Source organism: Spodoptera frugiperda, chromosome 5 (genome assembly GCF_023101765.2).
Source record: "Spodoptera frugiperda isolate SF20-4 chromosome 5, AGI-APGP_CSIRO_Sfru_2.0, whole genome shotgun sequence".
In the NCBI taxonomy this organism is placed as follows: domain Eukaryota; kingdom Metazoa; phylum Arthropoda; class Insecta; order Lepidoptera; family Noctuidae; genus Spodoptera; species Spodoptera frugiperda.
The window spans coordinates 822,469-843,726 of NC_064216.1; the positions used below are offsets into that span (position 1 = coordinate 822,469).

The window sequence follows — 21,258 nt, forward strand, 5'->3', positions numbered from 1 at the left end:
TGTCGAGAGAAGCGTACAGCATAACATTAATTACTTATATGAGAAAATCCTAGTTACAAGGCAACTGGTGCCTGGTTTTAAAATAAAATAATAAATAGATATCTGGACAATGAAGGAGGCCCTTCGTAAATTTGGTTTGGAGTACTGCGAGCTACCAGACATGTTGTCGAATGTGTCCACGATGCTGAGGATGTTGACTCTTAACGTGGACAGCAGGAATAAGACACGTATGTATTCTTATTAATGTTTTTTTTATGGAATGGGTGGCAAACGAGCCAGCGAGTCACCTGATGGTAAGCGATCAGCGCCGCCCATGGACACCCCCAATTAAATCATAAATGATTGTTTTCACCAACCTTTCTTAAATTTTAAGTAACTCCTAAGCTAAGATAGGAGGTACTTAACGACATTCATAATATAACGAATAAATAATAAGGCGTTAGTTTAGATGGGGAGCATCTCGCTAAGCTAATATTAGTTAATGAAGATAATTATAATTATAAGAGATACCTTAGTGGTTGGAGCAATTATAGATAACTTAGTATTTTTTTTTATGGAACACGATCAGACGTATCACCTGATGGAAAGCAATCGCCGCCATCCATGGATACTTGAAACACTAGAGGCTTTACACGTGGGTAACCGGCCTTATGAGGGTTAGGAATTTAAGTGTTGTTGGGGAATTCGTGCCGAAGCATGGCTCTTCCACATTTATTTTTGTAATTAAATTTAATTGTTTAATTTGCAGCAATACTACCCATATTTAAAATCTTAATGGTGATCATGAGTATCGACTACATCTACGTGTATGTCATCTCTGGAGTCTGGTTTATATTCTGGCATTGTATCAGGACCGGCGAGCTGGGCCCGGCTATGATTGCTTTCTCTCTCATGAGCACCAGTGCTGTTGCCTTCATTAAGCTGCTCTATATGATTTTTTATGAGTAAGTTTCACGATGACTGCCTTTTTTCCTACATTACATGCGATATGATAATTGTGATTATATTTTTGACTGCCTCGTTGATCGAGTGGTCGTAAGTGCGACTGCCGGACAAGGAGTCTCGGGTTCGATTCCCGGGCCAGGCAAATTATTACTGGGCTTTTTTCGATTTTTCGAAAATTTCTCAGTAATAGCACGGAGTCTGGAATTGTGTCCAGGATATGACAATAGGCTCACCCCTATTACATGGGACTTATAACACAAATGGTGAAAAGTGGGTGTATATTGTACAGCGGTATTACTTGCCGTAATGTGCACCTCTGCCTACCCCTTCGGGGATAAAAAGGCGTGACGTTGTGTTGATCATATTTTTATGTATGTACAAATTACTCTTTCATTTCCAGAGCAAAGTTCAAGAGTTTGATAGACAGATACATGGCTTGTGACTCTCTCACAGTAAAAGGCAGTAGGTTTTCAAAAAACTTGACTAAAGCTCTCAGGGATGTGAAGAAGCGAGGGATTGTTTATTGGCTGGTACTGAATATGAACGCGGTGTTGTATGTACTGCGGCCAATGGTGACTCCTGGGAAGCATTTGACAGTGGACACGTTTATAATAATTGGTATGATATATGACAATGATGAGATGAGTTAATTTTAGGTTTGACATACATTTTATGCTAGTAGCATAATAATATGTTATGATTCCTAGAAAGGCTATTATGCTAGACGTGTGATTATTGACATTACTCAGAATTCCACCATCTAATATTAAAATTCTATAGTACTGATAATAGTTGAGTCATTCTAAGCTTACTTCACTTCTAATAAAAACAATATCTCCACTTTCAGGTCTGGACCCGATGTTCAAGTCTCCAAACTATGAGCTGGCTGTTCTAATGGTCATGGTTGGTGTATTCTTCATTTGTTTCACGGTAGCTAACGTCAACTGCTTCTTCATCATGATCACCGGCTATACAGAATCCCAAATGTTAGCCTTAGCAGAAGAGATGACTCACATCTGGGATGATGCTAACGAATACTACCAGACAATGATGAAAGAATTAAGTATGTATGGATCGGTGTACTTAGATCATAAGGACTTTAATCGTATAAAAGAAACAGAAGTACTTAATAGTCATGTGACAGAACATCTGATAGATATCATACAGAGACATGCGTTCAACGTGAGTCTTCTAGAGGAGATAGAAGATGTGATGAGAGGACCTAACGCTGTAGGATTCTTATTTCTAATCGTGGGTCTGGTGGGAGAATTACTTGGGGGGTTAAACAACACGATACTGCAGTTACCATTTACTCTGTCACAGATTGGGACGGACTGTTTTTTGGGGCAGAAGATTATGGACGCGAATATAAAATTTGAACAGGCCGTGTACGCTTGTAAATGGGAGAATTTCAATCAGGTGAACAAGAAGATTGTGTTGGTGATGTTGCAGAATTCACAGAAGACTATGACCCTGACAGCTGGTGGGATGGCGACGTTGAGCTTCAGTTACTTCATGAACATCATCAGGTCGACTTATTCTGTCTACACAACACTGCGGTCTAATATTTAGAAGTTTTCTAGTCAATACAGAGTTAAGACTTATTTTGGACATTTCATTTGCTGTAAAACCTAGAGATGGTCTATATATTTATATGTATATTGAAAAAGTAAGTAGTTAAGATTTATATATTGGGTTACGTTCATAATACGGTTCTGTAATTTATGAAAGAAGACATCTTCATCTTTTGTGGACCAAAGTTATCGATAAAATTGTGTCAATGAATTAAATACATAATGTGTTTTGCTTACATATTATGAAATTAAAAAGTACAAATTAAACTACAAATAACTTTCAATTGTTCAACCCAGAGGATGGGCGGGTCGTGACCATAAATATTTAAGTTAAAATTAAATGACAGAAAAGTTTTCCTGCTTTCTACTTACAACAAAGGAAATCTCCAGGAAAATAACTTAAAGACAATTTGTTAGGTAGGTATGTTTAATTAAATAATTTCGAATTAATTAAAAGTTATTTTCGAGATTAATAATAATTGTTTGCTAATTATTTTGTAAAAGTTGTCAGGACAAGACAGAATGCTCGTGTACGTGACATTTTAGGCATTGGAATCTTTAATGTCATGTTGACAGTTGTCACACGACAACTTTTGGAAAAGTTACCATCAGAGAGCTTTAGAGATGATGAAAAAAGAAAATGATAATGAGATTTAGGTTAATCATTGGTAGTAAGGTCGGTATTCTATCAATTATTAAATGTGAATATTGACATGCATAATAATTATATGATATTGTTTAATGAACGGTAACCGTGCAGGAAAACATCTTGAGGAAACGGGTTTATAATATCTGAATATAAATTTGAAATTGCCAACCCGCGTCGAACAATCGTGGTGATTAATGCTCAAACCTCCGTGTGAGAAGGGCTGCCAAACATCATGGATCTTGGATTCGATTAAGATTTTCAATTTTTAGAGGCAGGGATCGCTGATTTTATACGCAGTTTAGTTCTCATTACTTTAATCATACACCCTGTAAGTGCCAGAAAAGTGGGTTTTACTAATATTATAAAAGCGAAAGTTTGTGTATGTCTGTTACTCAATCACGTCAAAACGGCTGAAGGGATTGGAATGAGGAACACGTGTAGATGATGGTCTGAAATAACTGGCAGGACCTAGTTTATTATAATTACGTTAAATTCCTTTGTGAAAACCAATGACTCCATGTTAGGTTAGACTACATTAGTACTAGAGTACTAGGTATCTGCGGAACCCTATCGATTCTCCTTTACTATTCACTATGTAATGATAGTGTGGCGAATGTCACACACACATATACACACGTATTGACACCTCTACAGAACTAAGCTCGTGTGTGTGCAACGATATTATTTTATTGAAGGCGCATATGTATTGGGAACTTATTAGGACAATGCTTAAAAAAAAAAATTTTTTCTTATTCAAGGTCGTTGCAACAGTTATTTACGTGAATTATTTTATTAACAGCAGAATAAGTATAATTTGATATAGACTGACTATAAGTTAACAAAAAATACAAACAATTTGAGCTGTCTAATCATTTAATTGATACTTGAGTGGTTAGTTAGATGTTTTTTTAAGGGAAAAATCATCCAATTACTTCTCCCGGCTTGGGCGAGGCGAAACGTCAGACTCTTACTGACTAAAAACCACCCCGTTCCTACTCCTGCTTTTCGAGCTGGGGCCCCGGTAAACCCGCTAGGTAGTCCGCAGCTCCGGATCAGGCATCAGCCCTATTGGGCCCCATCTGTGGCGTTTTGTTTGGCTGGCACAATTGATGTTGGCCACCAGGTATTTACCAGGATTTAGTAAATAGTTTTCGTCATCAAAATCATTTGAAAATTTATCTCAACATACAAAGTGTGTGGTCTATCCAACAAGACGTCCACAGGGTCCACAGAAAATATTTTATTTCGTCTCAAATTATACGATATCTTGGTCAACATTAAACAAACAAACGAGGTAGGTACAAAAACACAGCAAATAGTACTTAAATGTGATCCATTTGGAAAAATGTGTCAGTCGTCAGGTGCGAGCAGTTATCCCTTTCAGCTGAAGATATGATTACAGTGTTTAGTGACAAAATAATATGTAAAAATGACATATTTTAACAAGAAAAGTAGGCTATATAAACCTAGAAACACCTAGCGGCTTTTATAAAGAAACTAGGAGAGTTATTCATTCTGGTTTTGAGTTCTAAGGGGTGTAAAGAGGTCTTTGGGAGTATCGAGCTATGTTGTCTTTTAAAGAAATAATTCACGAGATCCGTAAGTTTGGTTTGGAGTACTGTGACCTGCCGACCATGCTGGAAAACGTCTCCATACTCCTGAGGGTTCTAACTGTGAATATTGATAGTAAATATAAAAAAGGTAAGTTGGAAAGAGGAGGGGGACTTCCAGAAATAAATTATAGAGTCTTGTAGAATATTAAAATTCATACCGCTGTACTCGTAGCTGTTTAATTATTACGTTTTTACTTGTTTTGTGTAAAAACTATAAAAGATTTTCAGAAATCATTTTAAGTGATTATCAAATGATTTCCAAACAATATGTATGTGTAACGTTTCATCAATTCATTGTATATCACAGTTCCATGTGATTACAAGTTCTTTTGATTTCTTTCCTTCCTGCGTCATTCTATCACAAACTCATTACATATCTCCTGATTCAGTAAAATAATCTTTCCCATATTCTAGAGTTTTCTAGCAACCAGATTCTAACTCTCCTCCCCAGGCATTACGGTCTTGTCGTACATCGTGACAGCAGTCACTGCCGCCTGCTTCTACTACGTGTTTCTTTTCTCCATGACCTGGTTCGTGTTCTGGCGGGCCAGGGTCACAGGAGAGCTGGTCGGAGCCATGGTCGTCCTGTCTCTTGGCATCTCCAGCGAGATTGGACCCTTCAAACTGTTTTACATGTGTTATTATATGTATGTTTTTCTTATCTATATAGTTTCAACTTTTATTGTGAATATGGCAGAAGATGATGTGTCATCATCACAGGGTTTCTGGGTCAGATAGATTATTAGTATTTTGACTGCTATTTAAGGCATATTAAGTCAGAGATCAGAATCAGGTCAAATTATATAAATATATTTCTTTATTTTCTCCTCACAATGACATTTATTCTGTTGGTTTTACAATGTATTCATATCTTATTTTTATATGCAATGCGAGGAGCTGGAGTCTGTTTTAGGCGTAGAATGCCTGAATTACAAATCTCACTCTTTCTCCAATTAAGACATTTACTTTTTTCAGGGACAAAACTCATAAAATAGCAGATGGCTTCCTAGAATGCGACGCTAACACCATCAAAGGCACCAGATTCCACACGAACCTGATGAAGTGTTTGAGGAACGTGAAGAAGCGCGCCATGCTGTACTGGGTGGTGGTGGCCGGGAACGGAGTGCTGTATGTGATGAAGCCAGTCGCCATGCGTGGCAGGAACTTGCCGGAAAACTATTTCCTTATTTATGGTAATCTCTTTTAATAAATGTTGAATATGTCGAGGACTAAGGGGGAGGCCTTTGTTCAGCAGTGAACGTCTCTCGGCTGATGATGATGATGATGATGATGTCGAGGATGTTAAATTCCTGATAGACAAGTGGTGGTTGGTACGAGTTTCGATTTCACAATGGGGAAATAGTTAGGTAGGTAGAAGTTTCAAAGACATTATTCAAATACAATGTACCAGAAGAATGCCAAAAACAAACCCTGATCCAAAAAAAGTATTCTCATGTTATGTCATCACAATAATACTAAGTCACAATTTTTACATCCACAGGGTTAGAACCAATGTTCGAGACACCTAACTACCAGATCGCGTACTTCATGATGATAGCATCAGTATTCTTCGTCTGCTACGTCCCAGCCAGCGTGACCGCCTTCCTGATCGTCCTCACTGGCTACGCTGAAGCTCAGATGCTGGCTTTGAGCGAAGAAATGCTGCAACTATGGTCAGACGCCACGAAATATGCTAAGACCCAAATAGAAGATACAACAGAAGAATTGGACGTGCATAATCCAAAAGTGAAGGTTATTATAAATCAGTTTGTGGAGCGACGGCTACGGGAGATCATCGGTCGACACGCGAATGTGATCAATTTGTTGAACCAAGTGGAGATTGTTTTTAGACAAGCCATTGCTATTGGGTTTGTGCTGCTAATTGGTGGACTACTGTCAGAGCTGCTTGGAAAGTTGGAGAACACCTTTCTGCAGCTCCCGTTTGCGTTGATGCAGGTTGGTTTTCTGTTGTTTTTTACGGCTGTCTTGATGATGAAGTAAAAAGATAAGGGAGAACTTTAGGGACCTGCTAAATACTGCTTTATTGTTATATTAACATCTAAAGCAGATCGTTACGTTACGTGTATACTATTCAGGTCAAACACCATCTCTTTAATTTCCTTCAGGTATCAATGGATTGTTTCGCCGGCCAGCGAGTGATGGACGCAAGCGCAATGTTCGAGGCATCAGTATACGACTGCAAATGGGAGAATTTCGATAAATCCAACATGAAACTGGTGCTGGTGATACTGCAGAATGCCCAGAAGACCATGACACTGTCTGCTGGAGGTGTCAGGACCCTCAGCTTCAGTGCTTTGATGTCCGTCTTCAGAGGCATTTACTCTGCGTACACTGCTCTTAGGTCTACTATGAAGTAGGAGGAGAAAACTGTCCAGAAGACCATGGTTATGGGAATAGAACATTGTATTGTTAGATGTTCTTTAGTGTCTTTTAGATGCAGATTTAGTTCTAAGAGTCAGTTGTTAATGTTTTAGGCGTAGTTTGGCAATAAAACTTTAACTTTAAATATGGGTCCTTTTCCTTTATAATCGACTTCCCAAAAAGGAGGGGTTTTCAATTCAGTCGGTATATCCTTAAGAATGTCCTGTTTATTATTTGTTAATGTGAGGTAAAGTGTTAGTTCCAGTGTCCTAAATATATAAATGCCTGCATAGCATAAAGTAATTCCAAATTACTTAACGAAATGTAGTAAACAGTACAGATATGTGTACATACATATGTTTTGCTCGCATCAGTACTGCAGCTAAATCCTAATAACTTTTGAATCGATCGAGCAAACAATCGGAGCGTCGGTACGATACGATACGTTACAAACATTGCATTAATCGGAACACGCGCCAACATTTACCCGATTGGGATTTACTTAATAGTGTGTTTGTAAAATACATTTGATTTAGCATATTGGACTTTATATGCATTATACTAGAATTTATTATGCTTGTTAATGTCTAGACTTTAAAAGACGACTACTACTGTAGACTTTTAAACTGTCGATCCAGAGCGGACTGACTAGCGGGTGACCGTTGACCGCGCAACTGACTACGGGTAGATTATACGTTTGACAGAGATTATAATTGATTTTGACCAAAATTTTGGGTTCGATATCCTATAAAGTGCCAGGTAATAGACGAGATACTTTCTTATTTTGCGGGGAGAAAGTCCATACAATAACTTCTCCCGCCTATAGTGAGGCGAGAGGAAATGACAGCTTCTTACTGGCTACAAACAACCCCCTCCTTCCTCTGGCTTTTCAAGCCGGTCAAACGTCAAACGTCTGCCGTGGCCAGGGTGCTAGGCAGTCCACGCAGAAGGAGATAAGATACTTACTGATACAGATACGATTCTTTTTGATTCCAATAAAATATCTACACACCAAATTCTTAGCATTATCTCGAAAACTGTTATTAACAAATTAAACATAATACAAATTAACCTATCATAAATGAATTTCCCATTTCACCCCGACACCCACAATAACCCAACAATATCAGTTTATCAGCCACCCTGTAATTACTTGCATTCGGAAAGTTCATCATGCAACAGCTGCGTCATTAAATTCTGACACCTCTTTCTGTACTGACGACATAATTACAACCATGCATAGTGGTTGGAACAAATAAACGTTTTGATGGAACTTCATACAAGAAATTATTGATATTCATTTAGTAGACTGTCTCGTTGGCCGAATGGTTGCAAGTGCGACTACTGGGCAATGGAGTCTCGGGTTCGATTCGCCGGGTCCGGGTCCGGACTTACAACCTGTTAAAACAGAGGTACGATTTTGGCACATTTGGACACCCGCAACACCAGAGGAGTCACAGCTGGCTTTATAAAAAGTAATACGCTCTTTGTATTGAACATTATAAAATACGTAACTTTAGTTACTACTTTTAAAGTAACTTTAGTAATCTTTTTGGAGAAATTAGTAAATTGAGAATATTTGCTAGATCACTGAATTTTCAACAGCAGAAAATACAAACTAATAACTTTTGTATGAAGTAGCGTAGCACTGTAATGTGACATGTCGCAGTGTTGATTGTTTATTTACACGACACTTAGAACTCTAATCACTTAATTGCTTACCCTGAAACACTGAAACTGTATTTTGAAGGAGTTGTTCAAATATTAAGTCATATTGTTAGCAGTTTTCGGGAGGTATTAGTCGTTTTAAGGTAGAAGAAACTATTATTGTAATTAATTTCAGGTGCTTATTAAATAAGGCTAGAAGTACTGTCCTGTCATATCTTAGAAAAGTATTCTATTCCTTACTTTTAAAGTGCATTTTTGTGTAGTTTATTATTGCTGAAAGTTTTTTTTTAGACTATAGTTACTAACATTAGTTTCTGCATCTAGTTAGACTGGGAGATGAACGCTTTTGGACGAGTAAATTGCAATCACACTTAATATTATAAGTGTGAAAGTTTGTTTGTTTGTCCGTCAATCACGCTGAAACTACTGAATGGATTTTGCGAAATTTGGTATACAGACAGGGTATAAGCTGACATGGGTGATAGGATACTTTTTATCTCATAGGAACGCGGGAGAAGCCGCTGGCAGAAGCTAGTATTTATAAATGAGAAAATTACGAAAACATTTTTGATTTCTCATACTTTTCATTAAGTAGCAGTTTAATCATATCTGCTAGTCCTGATACAGAACATTTAGGTGACTATTGAGATTCATATCCATTCACCCGTAGACCCTAAAGATGTGGAACCAGATCCGTAAGTTCGGTCTGGAGTACTGCGACCTGCCGACCATGATCTGGAACGTAGCCGTGTTCCTGAAGGTGCTCACACTGAATGTGTATGGCAAGAAGAAGACAGGTAATGCAAAATACTATATAGAAGCAAAAAAAATGTACTTACATTTCTGATAAGAAGTAGATATCAGAAGTAACCTGTATTATGCTTATGCAGGGGCGTAGCTGCGAGAGTGACACTCTTTTTCACCTCACCCAGCGAGAGAAGTCATGGGCGGATTTTCCCCCTAAAAAGGGGCCCCTAAACATATTTTTATACATGGCCCCGACAGCGCACACATTAATTACATGAGAATACTAGCGCTACGCTAGTATTCTCAATAATAATTAATGTGTCTTAGTTCCTAATTAACACCATTGTTTAAAGATCCAACAATTTTGAACATTTAAAAATCAAAAGATCCACCAATTATTGAACATTTTAAAATCAATTAATTAATAATCTTATTTCACTTTTAAAGACAAAATTAACTGGTGATTAAAATTAGATAGACACTACAAGCACATCCCCACATGCATTCATGCTTAGGAAACGGACTAATGGACAGCAGCTTTTTTTAAATGACCTATCTATCCCTTAACTGCATTTTATGCGTGAGGTCTAGTCTATCGCAAACTCCTCCGCAAAGGTAGAACCCTTAGCTTAGCACGTGTTGCTGATAATGAAATATTCCATAAAAATCTGATGTTCTACTCCCATTTCCTCTGCTCAGGAATCCCATTCATCTTCTACATAGTGGTAGTAGTGGCAGCTTTGTGCTACTTGTATGTCTACCTGATCTGCATGGTGTGGTTCGTGTTTGTGAGGAGTCGGGAGACAGGAGACCTGGTCGCGGCCATGGTGATACTCTCCTTGGGGATCTCCAGCGAGATCGGTACCCTGAAGTTGCTGTACATGTTTTTGTATATGTAAGTCCGCCTGTTCCTACCATTATCCCCATTCATGCTTCTTTTCTTTCATCTTTGTTCTTCCAGTGTGAATGCAGCAGTCGATTATCGGTGTTGGTAACTTCCACGTTAATCTAACCACATCTTATAGTACTCATATCAATATATAAAATCTTCTATGTTTTAAATAAATAGACTGACTTGGTATTGACATCCTTTCATCTACCATCAATATTGTCAACATCATATTATTCTTAAATATCATCCTATAGTATTATGTCTCCTTGTCTATCCAGTAAAGACATTCGGAATCTCACGGACGGCTTCCTGGACTTCGACTCCCACATGGTGCCAGGCAGCAGGATGTACAGGAACCTGGTGAGGTACATGCGTGATGTGAAGAAGAGAGCGATCTTCTACTGGGCGGTGCTGATGGGCAACGGGTGTGTCTACGTCATCATACCCATATTGCGCCCCGGGAGACACTTGACTGAGGATATGCTTGTGGTTTACGGTAATTTTTGTTAATAGTTTTTTTTTTATTTAAACCTGTATCACTACATAGTATAAAACAAAGTCACTATTTTTGTCTGTTTGTCTGTATGCTTAAATCTTTAAATTTACGCAACGAATTTTGATGCGGTTTTTTGTAATAGGTAGGGTGATTCAAGAGGAAGGTTTATATGTTTATTACATGCATAGTATATCACCATTGCACCCATGCGAAGCTGGGGCGGCTCGCTACTTTATAATAAAATTGCAAATGTACGCCTTGATCTTACTACTTCTTATCTCACAGGTTTGGAACCAATGTTCGAGTCACCGAACTACGAGATAGCATGGTTCATGATGGCGGCCAGTGTCGGCACTATATGCTACATATCAGCCAATGTGACAGCCTACTTCATTGTCATCATCGGCTACGCGGAGTCTCAGATGCTCTGCCTCAGCGACGAAGTCACCCATGTATGGAAGGATGCAGAAAAACATTTCAATACGCTAAACCTTGAAACCGATCTTCAAGACTTTGATGCAAAGAATAGGATAATGAACGAACATGTGTTTCAAAACCTGAAGTACATTATAAAACGTCACGCGAATATCAAGACGCTGATCAACCAAGTTGAGGATGTGTGTAGCGGACCTACTGCCGTTGGCTTGACGTTCCTCCTTCTCGGTTTAATATCAGAACTCCTAGGAGGACTGGAGAACACGTTCCTGCAGCTGCCTTTTGCCTTTATGCAGGTTGGAACTGATTGCTTTATTGGGCAAAGGATCATGGATGCTGGAGAAGTATTTGAACGGGCCGTCTACGATTGCCAGTGGGAGAACTTCGATCATAAGAATATGAAGATGATTCTGCTGATGCTGCAGATTTCTCAGAAGACATCCTCTATATCTGCTGGTGGGATGACCAAGATGAGCTTCAGGTGTCTGATGGGAGCCATGCGAGTGACTTATTCAGCCTATACTGCTTTCAGGTCTATTATGTAATAGGTTGATGTATAAATTATTTTAAAAAAGAAGTTGTAGTAACCAAATATAGTTGTAGAAGTAGTCGATTATGAGCTACATATTCCGACTAAATAAATGGTAATGCATTTAATAGTTTTTTTTATTGAAACCTTCAAAACTTGAACCACCAGAGGCGTTACCGGCCTTTTGGGTGTTAGATTAAGTTAGTTAGTTTAAGGGTTGTTGGAGAATCGGGCATTGGGAAGATTGGAAAGGACTTTGGGGGGGAATTGGGCCTTCGGTAACACTCACACGAAACACAACGCAAGTTATTTCACGTCGGTTTTCTGTGAGGCCGTGGTATCATACTGGTCTGCATCTGGATGCATGGCTCTTCCACACTCAAAAGCATATTATATGACATACCCAAGATTTAATGTTCTTTTATTTGACAAGATGGGTTGGAGTGGTGCCGTTACTGTATGCGATGACCACGAGTTTGCGTGTTGAAGTTCAAGCTACCAAGTTAATAATTCGATTTGTATTTGAAAATAAACAATAGGATATAAATATTTATAGTCCTTTATAGCTGTATAACTAAAATAACAATATATTTTAACATAAAAAATCAATCACAAACAATTGTTCAAATATAAATTGTTTTAATCCCCGTCTGTTAGACAATTTTCTATTAAATTATTTATTTAAAACTAGCTGGCCCGGCAAACTTCGTACCGCCTCAAACACCTTTTTAAACCTTCCCTGGACTCAAGTCAAGACCAAAATTAGCCAAATCGATCCAGCCGTTTTCGAGTTTTAGCGAGACTAACGAACAGCAATTGATTTTTATATATAAAGATATAAGATATATAAGAAGATTGCCAAAAATCTATTTATTCGGTTAGTTAGAAAGATAATTAAAAAATTTTAGACACGTTTTTTTTATTTTTTACCGAAACAAAAGCTTTCGACTGCACATTGATTTAAAATACCTCGTGATATTTCTAGGTACGTTTTAAACTTAGGAATGACATAGCTATCTCCCATTTATAAACTTTACACATTAAATAATATGTTTTATCCAAATATTGTCTTATACGACACTAGGACAATACGTATCTAATATTTCTATCACTATTTTATATTCACACTATTACTATCACTATTTTATTATTTTATATTATAATTTTATCACTATTTTATCCAATTGACGGACCAAATTTTATATTTTCATCGGTATTGCAACTGGAAATAGGTGAAATGGCAGTGTGGGGATGAAATATCGAAAATTCTCAATAGAAGAGAGTTGAAAGGCCAGGATTGGACAGCGGGGTCCAACAATGGGGCCACGTATCAATGTTAAGCTTACTTTGATCCACTGGGGCCAAACTGTGGGCCACAATGGACTCGTTCGTGACTTAATGAATGGATTTTTCGTTTTTGTATCGTATTTTCGGCTTTCAATATTTATGTTTGTTTTTTATTTTATACGTTCACGAGTTTTATTGTTACTGTAGTATAGGTAGGGTTCGAAATTTTAGGCAGAGGACACACTATTCCCATTTTTGATAGTTCTTTCATTTCATTAGGTGCATAGTCCCATGTGGCAAGCAGCTTGAAGGTTACAGATAATCATCGAATTGTTTCATGATTGTTTTATTTCGATATCACACTAATATTATAAATATTTAGTTTATTTGTGTGGATGTTTGACTGTCAATCATGCTGAAACGACTGCACGGATTTTGATAAAATTTGGTAAACTGATAGTGTATGACCTGACTTGGGTGACAGGATACTTTTATGCCACGGAAGGCGCGATGCGACGGGAAGCCGCTGGCAGAACCGAGTACATAATAAATTTTAATCTATCGTTTATGAGGACACTACTATATTTATTTTATTAAGTACATAAGAGAAGCCACGTGCAACAGTTAGTATTGACACAAACATAATTATTAACAAATAGAGATAACAATTTTTGTCGTTTTGTTTTGCTGTGACAGTAGTCGAGTTTTTCTATTACATTTGTTTGGTCGTGTCCATCTCAGGAACTAAACATGGTGGCACATTTATTTCGAGAAGTGAGTTTTTCAAATTTATCTGTTTTTTTTTGAAGATTGTTTTATCCTGTTGTGTATTGTGAGTTTCGACTTTACGAAAATCTCAAAAGTCGATTTATCGTGAGTTTTCTTGAAGTGAAGTGTGGTGATAGAGAAATGTGTTGAAGTTGAGTGATCTTTTTGAATAATGTTTTTCAGGACATATTTTTTATTCTTGCTTGCAAAGGGTTACGTGCCCTAATGCGCACCTCTGCCCACCCCTTCGGGGATTAAAGGCGTGACGATATTATTGTTTTTTTTTTTTTACATTTCAGTGGTGTGTAATGGTATCCATGATTTTACATCATTTGGCCATTGGGTTCGTGTTGTCGTACCCTGCGGTCCTCACTCCGGCAATCACTGCCGATACTACGAATGATGCAACTGATGTACATGCCACTAAAGGAGAAGCCTCTTGGATTGGTGAGTAGAAAACAAAATGAAATAAGTTTGTGAGGAAAGTCTGTAAATATTTGAATTAAGATGTCGGTGGATCAAACTTTTGAATGCGATTGTAGATTGTAGATATATCATTAGAACTTAAAACGGGATATTTACCATGTTTATTAGTTTTTATGAGTTTCCGATATGTCTAATGACTATGTCAGTTTAAAAACCTATATGTATCGCGATGGCAGATTTTTTTGACAAATAAATATTAAGTTTTTTATAGATCGACACCTATTTTCTATTTTATCTACCTGAGAACAAATAGGTACTTGAATATAATCTATTTTTATTTTCGTTATTATTAATGCAATAAACGATTTTATTGTGCTGTAGATAACTTACAATCAACAAGGGCAAGGACTTAACAAACTATTTTAATATAAAAAACAACAACTAGTGCCAGTTTTAGCACTACTAGTGCCCTCGGCAATATTTCTTCGGCGCCCCCTTTTTTGATGACAGGCGTCTAGTTTTTTGGGAAAAACGACTAGGAAGTGTAGAATTTTTATTTCATTTTTTTCTATGTGCCCGCTGCTACTGCAAACCACGATTACAATAATATAAAAAATGTAAGGAAATGACTTTAATTTTATTTATAAACAAGCGCAACCTTGTTTTAAATTTACAGCGGCGGCCTTCAGCATGACAGGCGGTGTCGGCTTCCTCCTGCTCCCTCCACTGATGCAGATCTACGGCAGAAGATTCATCAACGTCACTATGAACCTGGTCATCTTCACAGGCTGGGTCATCATCGCCCTGGCCCCCAATGTGCCAACTATTATTGCAGGAAGAACTATTCAAGGTTTGTCCTTTGGAGGGCTGTACATCTGCAGTATTCTAGCAGGAGAATACAGCCATCCCAAGCGAAGAGGTTTCTTCATCATATTCAAGATTTCTGCGACTGGTATTGGCGAATTAATTTGCCATGGATTTGGGTTCTCTGTGTCTTGGAGGCGGATGGCCTGGATAGCATCTGTTCCACCAGCTTTAGCCGCGCTAGGAACTGTAGTGTGGCCAGAGAGTCCGCAATGGTTGGCGTATAAAGGCCGCTTCGATGAATGCGTGTCCTCGTTCGAATGGCTTAGAGGAAACGGTGCGGAAGCGCAAAAGGAATTGAAAGAAATGATAACAGCGCAGCAAGAACTGAGAAATATGAAAAAGTCGAGGAAATCTGGAGCTTTGATGAGGAATTTACAAGCGATGAAGTCTAAGGAGTTTTTGAAACCTTTTACCGTGGTGTTAATGTTGATCATCTTGACTCAAGTGTGTGGCAGACATTATCTGTTAGCTTATGTGGTACAAATAATGATCTCTTTAACGGGTGACGAGTCACAAGCCTACTACTATACGATAGGGTTGGACGTGATGAAAATACTAGCTGTACTGACAACGAGCTACATCGTAAGGATATTCAAACGACGCCATTTATTGTTGTATTCGAGTGTTGTGGCATGCGTTTTACTAAGTTTAGTCTGTTTGTTCCATTTGTTACAACAGAAAAGTATTCTGACCGTACCTTGGCTGACTCCCTTACTGTTGATTCTGTACAATATAGTTTGTTATTTAGGTGTTATACCAGTTTCTATGGTGTTGAAGGGAGAATTACTTCCCATAGAATATAAAGGATTAGGCACAAGTGTTTTAGGTATATTCTATGCTTTGTCAAGCATGATTTTAATCAAATCTACTTCAATAATGCTCGATGCGATTGACGCTCACGGGACATTTGGAGTGTACACAGTAATAGCAGTTATTTGTATAGGTTTTTTATATTTCATTTTACCAGAAACCAAAGATAGGACACTGCAAGATATTGAGTTAGAGTTTGTAGATATTAGGATGCCAAAAGAAGATGATCATTTAGAAATGAGTGCTGTGGCTAACAGTAAACTATTGACAGTTAGTTAAGTTCAACCAGTGTAATGTTCATGAAATAGTTTAAATCTGAGGATATTAATTAAGGAGACGGACAGAGAAGATTGTATGATAATAGAAAGGTACAAAAGAATACTAACTATTTAGTTAGAAGTATTTGAAAGTGACTGAAAGTAAAGCATTTCATCATTTGATTGGAGTATTGTGTCCAAACGAACTAGAATTAGTTTCAACAGTAAAATTTTAACTAATCTTAGCAATTTACTTTTCAATAACTTTCAAATGTCGAGTTTACAGTTCCAATCTGTAATTATAATAGAGTTCAGAGATCCAAGCAATTAAGTTTTGGACAATAGTTCTCGTAAACTAAACAAAACACTATAGAAATCAGACACTTTAATAGGTTTTCCGTCGAAGGGTCCAAAAGGCCCTCAGAAGGATAACGAAGGGGCGTTCCCAGCAGCCCAATTAAGGGTTATTTAGCCCCACGACATTTGATATCTTGGCTTGACTTGCCCATTGAGAAATTCTACGTACTTTAGTGTTCGTGACATTTTTGTGCCTATAACTCTTGTTTTAGAACAATGACTCATAATTAAGCTATATATTTTTTTATTTAATGTAATAAAAATAGCTAAATATTAGATTAATATTGTTGATAGAACATTAATGGTGGCGATGGTCCAGTGACAGTCGCAGATGACATCACGTTTGTAATGGATGTCACACGCGATCGAGAGCATGGTGCGACACTTGTAACACTCGATCGAAATTACGTAATATTGCTGACACTAGTCATGACAGTCGTGACATCCCCTGACTCTTGACGTATTTGTCCAAGAAGAGGATACACGATTAATTAATGGTAGATATATGTGTCAGTGAATACAGTTGCTAATAATGTCAGTGTAGGCGTCCTTAGTTTTGTCAAAAATAATATTGTAAATTATACCTAAGCAATACGGAGATTTGAAACCATTGTATAAGAAGTAATAAGAGTAGTTTCACCAAAATAGCCTTGTTTAAGTGGTAGTTACTTCGCTACGAGCTTCTAAAATGTAATTAAACATTATAATTGAATTAAGCATAAGAAGTAACGTTTAATACAGTTAAAAGTTTACTAATTTAATAAACGATCGTCTAGCCAATAGCGAGGCTGTTAAATCTTTTGTTCGCCAGTTAATTGTTGTTTTAATTATTTTACGAGAACCTTTTGTCAGTAATTTTGTAATTAAATTATAGTAGAACGCGAAAACTAATGAAAATTGTGTGTTGGACGATATTTCATCTCATTATTTTATGTTAATAGCTGAATAACCGAAATGGGTTGTTGTCGTGTACATTTTATAGAGGTTATTACTTGTGTTGACTGCCTCGTTTGTCGAGTAGTCGCAAGTGCGACTGCCCGACAAGGGGTCTCGGGTTCGATTCCCGGGTTGGGCAAAGTACTACTTGGCTTATTTTGGTTTTTTGAAATTTTCTCAGTAGTACCACGGAGTATATGGCACTAGGTTCACCACCAGTTACATGGGACTTACAACACAAATGGTGAAAAATGGGTGTATACTGTACAGTGGAATTACATGCAGTAATGTGCACTCTACCTACTTCTTCGGGTAACTACAGTTTTCGACTCCTTCGCCAATCTTGTTAATAAAACAAATCTTCTTGTTTAAAAAATATGATATCTGTGCAACTGACTACACGAGCTCTACTGTCGTGTAAATACTACAGACACACTACACAAGCGATCCGATACGACCTGAGATTGTAGGTTATGCAAATATTTGAGTCTAGATTGAATTGAATCTAGGATACCTAAGACACGGAACTAGATAGTCTAGCTAAATCTAAATCTGTAATCTTGAGATGTTCTGTATTAGTGTTAGAGTGTGTCTTATCGTTTGTAACACATAGATATTTTTTTTTTATTTAAGTGACATCATTACGTTGATATTTTTTTAGAGTTGCCACACAAAACCACCTAATTATCAAAGGTTTATTGTTTTTTTGAGGGGGAAAATCATCCTTTCTCTAGGTCAGACTCTTACTGATTAAAATCATCACCCCGTTCCTTCTTCTGCTTATCGAGCCGGACCCCAGTAACCCGCTAGGCAGTCCGCAGCTTCAGATTCTTGTTGGATTAGACCACTATAACTATAACTATCCCACACTTTGATTTTCTGCCGGTGACCCGAAAAGTAGATAGAAGTCAAACATTATATGATTTTTACATTTTGCTAAATACGAAGATTGGTAAGTCAGCTTCAAAAGTTTCAAAGTCCGACGTAATCGTGGTGAGCGGATAACAATGGACTTTTGTTTAGGTGTTACTATATAGTTGTACATTCTGGGTAATGGCACCTTTGCCTTCCCACTGGGAATCACAGAAATCTTTGTAGTTGTACACTTTTGAGTTACAGAACGTAGTGGAGTTGTAGTTAGAAGTATAAATATATGTTTTATAATAACTATCGTGAGATATATTAAATGTACACAAAAAAAAAACGGGTTACTCACGAAAATATTTTGAGAAAAGCTCTACTAGTTTCGAGTCGCAGAGGAGGATTCTTCATAATGGGGAGCGTGCGCCGAAGCGACAGGCGGTAGAACTTTTCTCAGTATATAATTACGTGAGTAAACCGTAATTATTTACTTTAGTTTAAATGCTTTCTTTTGGTATTTTAAGTTAAGAAATAGTTTTTTTTTGTGAAATAATTTGATATTAATAGAGTTCTTCTCTTTAAATTAAATAAAAAACAGTTTTGTTATTTTACACGTGTTATGTAAAATGATATAACGTATATTTAACACATAAAACAAAAGATAGCTGCCTGCCTAATTATTAAATAGAGGCTAGAATTCCTTAACAAATTCTGACAATAGTCCAAACACTAAATTAAATGAGAAACAATTAAGTTTAATCTTTTGGAAGATTCGCGAATTTTATGTAAAATGTAGAGAGGAATTATGTAAGTACTATCTACAACGTTAATGATTGCTACTCGTTACCCATTTAGGTGGCCACAGTAGATGTCTTCGTCGGGTTTTCATTTCTATAATTCATAATATTTCTGAATGAAATTTTCGTCCCTCTGTGACTCGAAACTAGTAGAGCTTTTCTCCATTCATTTACGTGAGTAAACCGTGGTTTTTAGTTTATGAATGAAATTATGTCAGTGATATTATATTTGAGACATGTGTGGGACTGTTGTCGATGTTTCAAAACACTCGATAGTAGGCATTACAATTTCTTATTACTATAATAATTAAATAATAACGTGGAGGACTAAGGAGGAGGCCTTTGTTCAGCAGTGGATGGTTTTCGGCTGATGATGATGATAATAATTACTTTTTAAAAGTAAGAAGAAAAATGTCGTCTCCACAATCATTTAGTCCTTTACAGGTATTTTTTGCTGACGTGTCTGTATTCGCAGAGGTCAAATGGCCCTCGGGCATCACACGGTCTGGCCGCGAATATGCGAATATGCGCTCTACGGCAATTCCGAGCGACCAAATATTTGAATTTTATTACAAGTTTAGCTTTGTTCTGCATTCTATACTTGTTTGTTTGGAAATTAGAAAGGTAAGGGCCGAATGTGGCCGACCTTGGCTTCTGTACACGTTTGTACATTTTACCCTAATTTCCTGAATTTCAGGCACATTCGTGTTTGTATTTTGTAGGAATCGGGTTCTCGTTGAGTCGGCTGTTTTGAATTCGTAGTTTCTGAATAGATATAGGAGAACTTTTTAGTTTTCTTTATTGATATAGGCTCATGTTCATGAGCAGCATTTGGCGACACCCGAGTCGCCAGTAGTTGTGTGTAATGTTTAGGTCAGTTAGCTTATGGTAGATTGTTGGGTAGGTTTATAAGATATTTTTTTTAATAATTCTGTACATTGAAAATCAGGTAAATACAATAAACATTAATTAGTAAATAGATATACAATTAAATATTTAAACAGATATAGTTACTTAAACACTTATATTCATGATACATATATAGGTAAAATATGAGCCCCTAGCATGGCTTGAAACTAGTCGAGTTCCTCGTCAAACAATTACGTAAGTAAGCCAATAACATAATAATCAATTTAGTAAGTACGTCTTACGAAAGTTTAAATAAAATTACAGTTACATTTACTTTTGTAAAAAAGTACACAACTATGTAGTTATGTACGGTATAATTACACTTAGGATATTTACTTGCTTCTTTGTAAAAAAGTACACAACTATGTACTTATGTACTTTAAAATGTAATTAAAGTACATACCTTTGTGCAGTGTCGATCGTTCTGCTTTCCACGCGGCTGGCCGCTGCAGCTTGCAATCTATTGTGCTGCAGGAGTCGGGATCCTAATTCATTACACTGCCGGTTCAATTATACTGCAGATAGCGCTTCAGTCGAATTTAGGGACTAGATTGGTGTGTTAAAAAGGACTGAATTGTAGTTAAGTTTTGTATGTATGTCTAAATGTAAAATGTTAGGTAAAGAAGTCAAGGTATTCTATCGAAATCTATATTTTGGAATGAGCAAATATGCTTTACTAAAAAACCGACCGCCAGAGAGACTCTTTTATTATTATTTTTGGTTTATTTTTTAAAAGTATCTTTGGTTTTAATAGAAATAAATTACTTAACGCTAAATAATATTAACCTCATAACTCGACAGGAGCTAAGCACAACTTGTCAAGCACCAAGTCGAGTAGAATTTAATTTCAGAATTGACGACACTCTATTTATCATGCATTAATTGCATTATAAACACAATAATTACTTCAATAACAACTTAATGCAACACGAACTAAAATACCAAAACTATTCGCTCATGAAACTGTTTATGATACTCTCTCTCTCTCTCTCTCACACACACACATAGACAGAATTCGTTTGTAAAACTTTTGGCAATGCACACATCTAGTTA

At 37.0% G+C, this 21,258-nt stretch overlaps 4 protein-coding genes across 4 annotated transcripts; all 4 read left to right on the plus strand.

Annotated features, from left to right (window-relative positions):
- Nucleotides 1-101: 101 nt before the first annotated feature.
- LOC118271932 (uncharacterized) lies at nt 102-2,548 on the plus strand. Its single transcript, XM_035588198.2, has 4 exons — nt 102-227; nt 749-944; nt 1,346-1,563; nt 1,793-2,548. Exons 1-4 carry the CDS (start codon nt 110-112, stop codon nt 2,515-2,517), a joined length of 1,257 nt encoding a protein of 418 aa, XP_035444091.2. The 5' UTR covers nt 102-109; the 3' UTR covers nt 2,518-2,548.
- Nucleotides 2,549-4,548: 2,000 nt separating this feature from the next.
- LOC118271911 (uncharacterized) lies at nt 4,549-7,187 on the plus strand. The gene is made up of 5 exons (XM_035588174.2): nt 4,549-4,869; nt 5,233-5,428; nt 5,757-5,974; nt 6,283-6,737; nt 6,908-7,187. Exons 1-5 carry the CDS (start codon nt 4,734-4,736, stop codon nt 7,157-7,159), a joined length of 1,257 nt encoding a protein of 418 aa, XP_035444067.1. The 5' UTR covers nt 4,549-4,733; the 3' UTR covers nt 7,160-7,187.
- A 2,323-nt stretch (nt 7,188-9,510) lies between these two features.
- Nucleotides 9,511-11,946, plus strand: LOC118272122 (odorant receptor 2a-like). The gene is made up of 4 exons (XM_035588471.2): nt 9,511-9,628; nt 10,278-10,473; nt 10,749-10,966; nt 11,252-11,946. The coding sequence occupies exons 1-4, from the start codon at nt 9,511-9,513 to the stop codon at nt 11,944-11,946; spliced, it is 1,227 nt and encodes a 408-aa protein (XP_035444364.2).
- Nucleotides 11,947-13,920: 1,974 nt separating this feature from the next.
- LOC118272123 (facilitated trehalose transporter Tret1-like) lies at nt 13,921-17,753 on the plus strand. The gene is made up of 3 exons (XM_050693729.1): nt 13,921-13,991; nt 14,285-14,432; nt 15,088-17,753. The coding sequence occupies exons 1-3, from the start codon at nt 13,968-13,970 to the stop codon at nt 16,365-16,367; spliced, it is 1,452 nt and encodes a 483-aa protein (XP_050549686.1). The 5' UTR covers nt 13,921-13,967; the 3' UTR covers nt 16,368-17,753.
- The last annotated feature ends 3,505 nt before the right edge of the window (nt 17,754-21,258 follow it).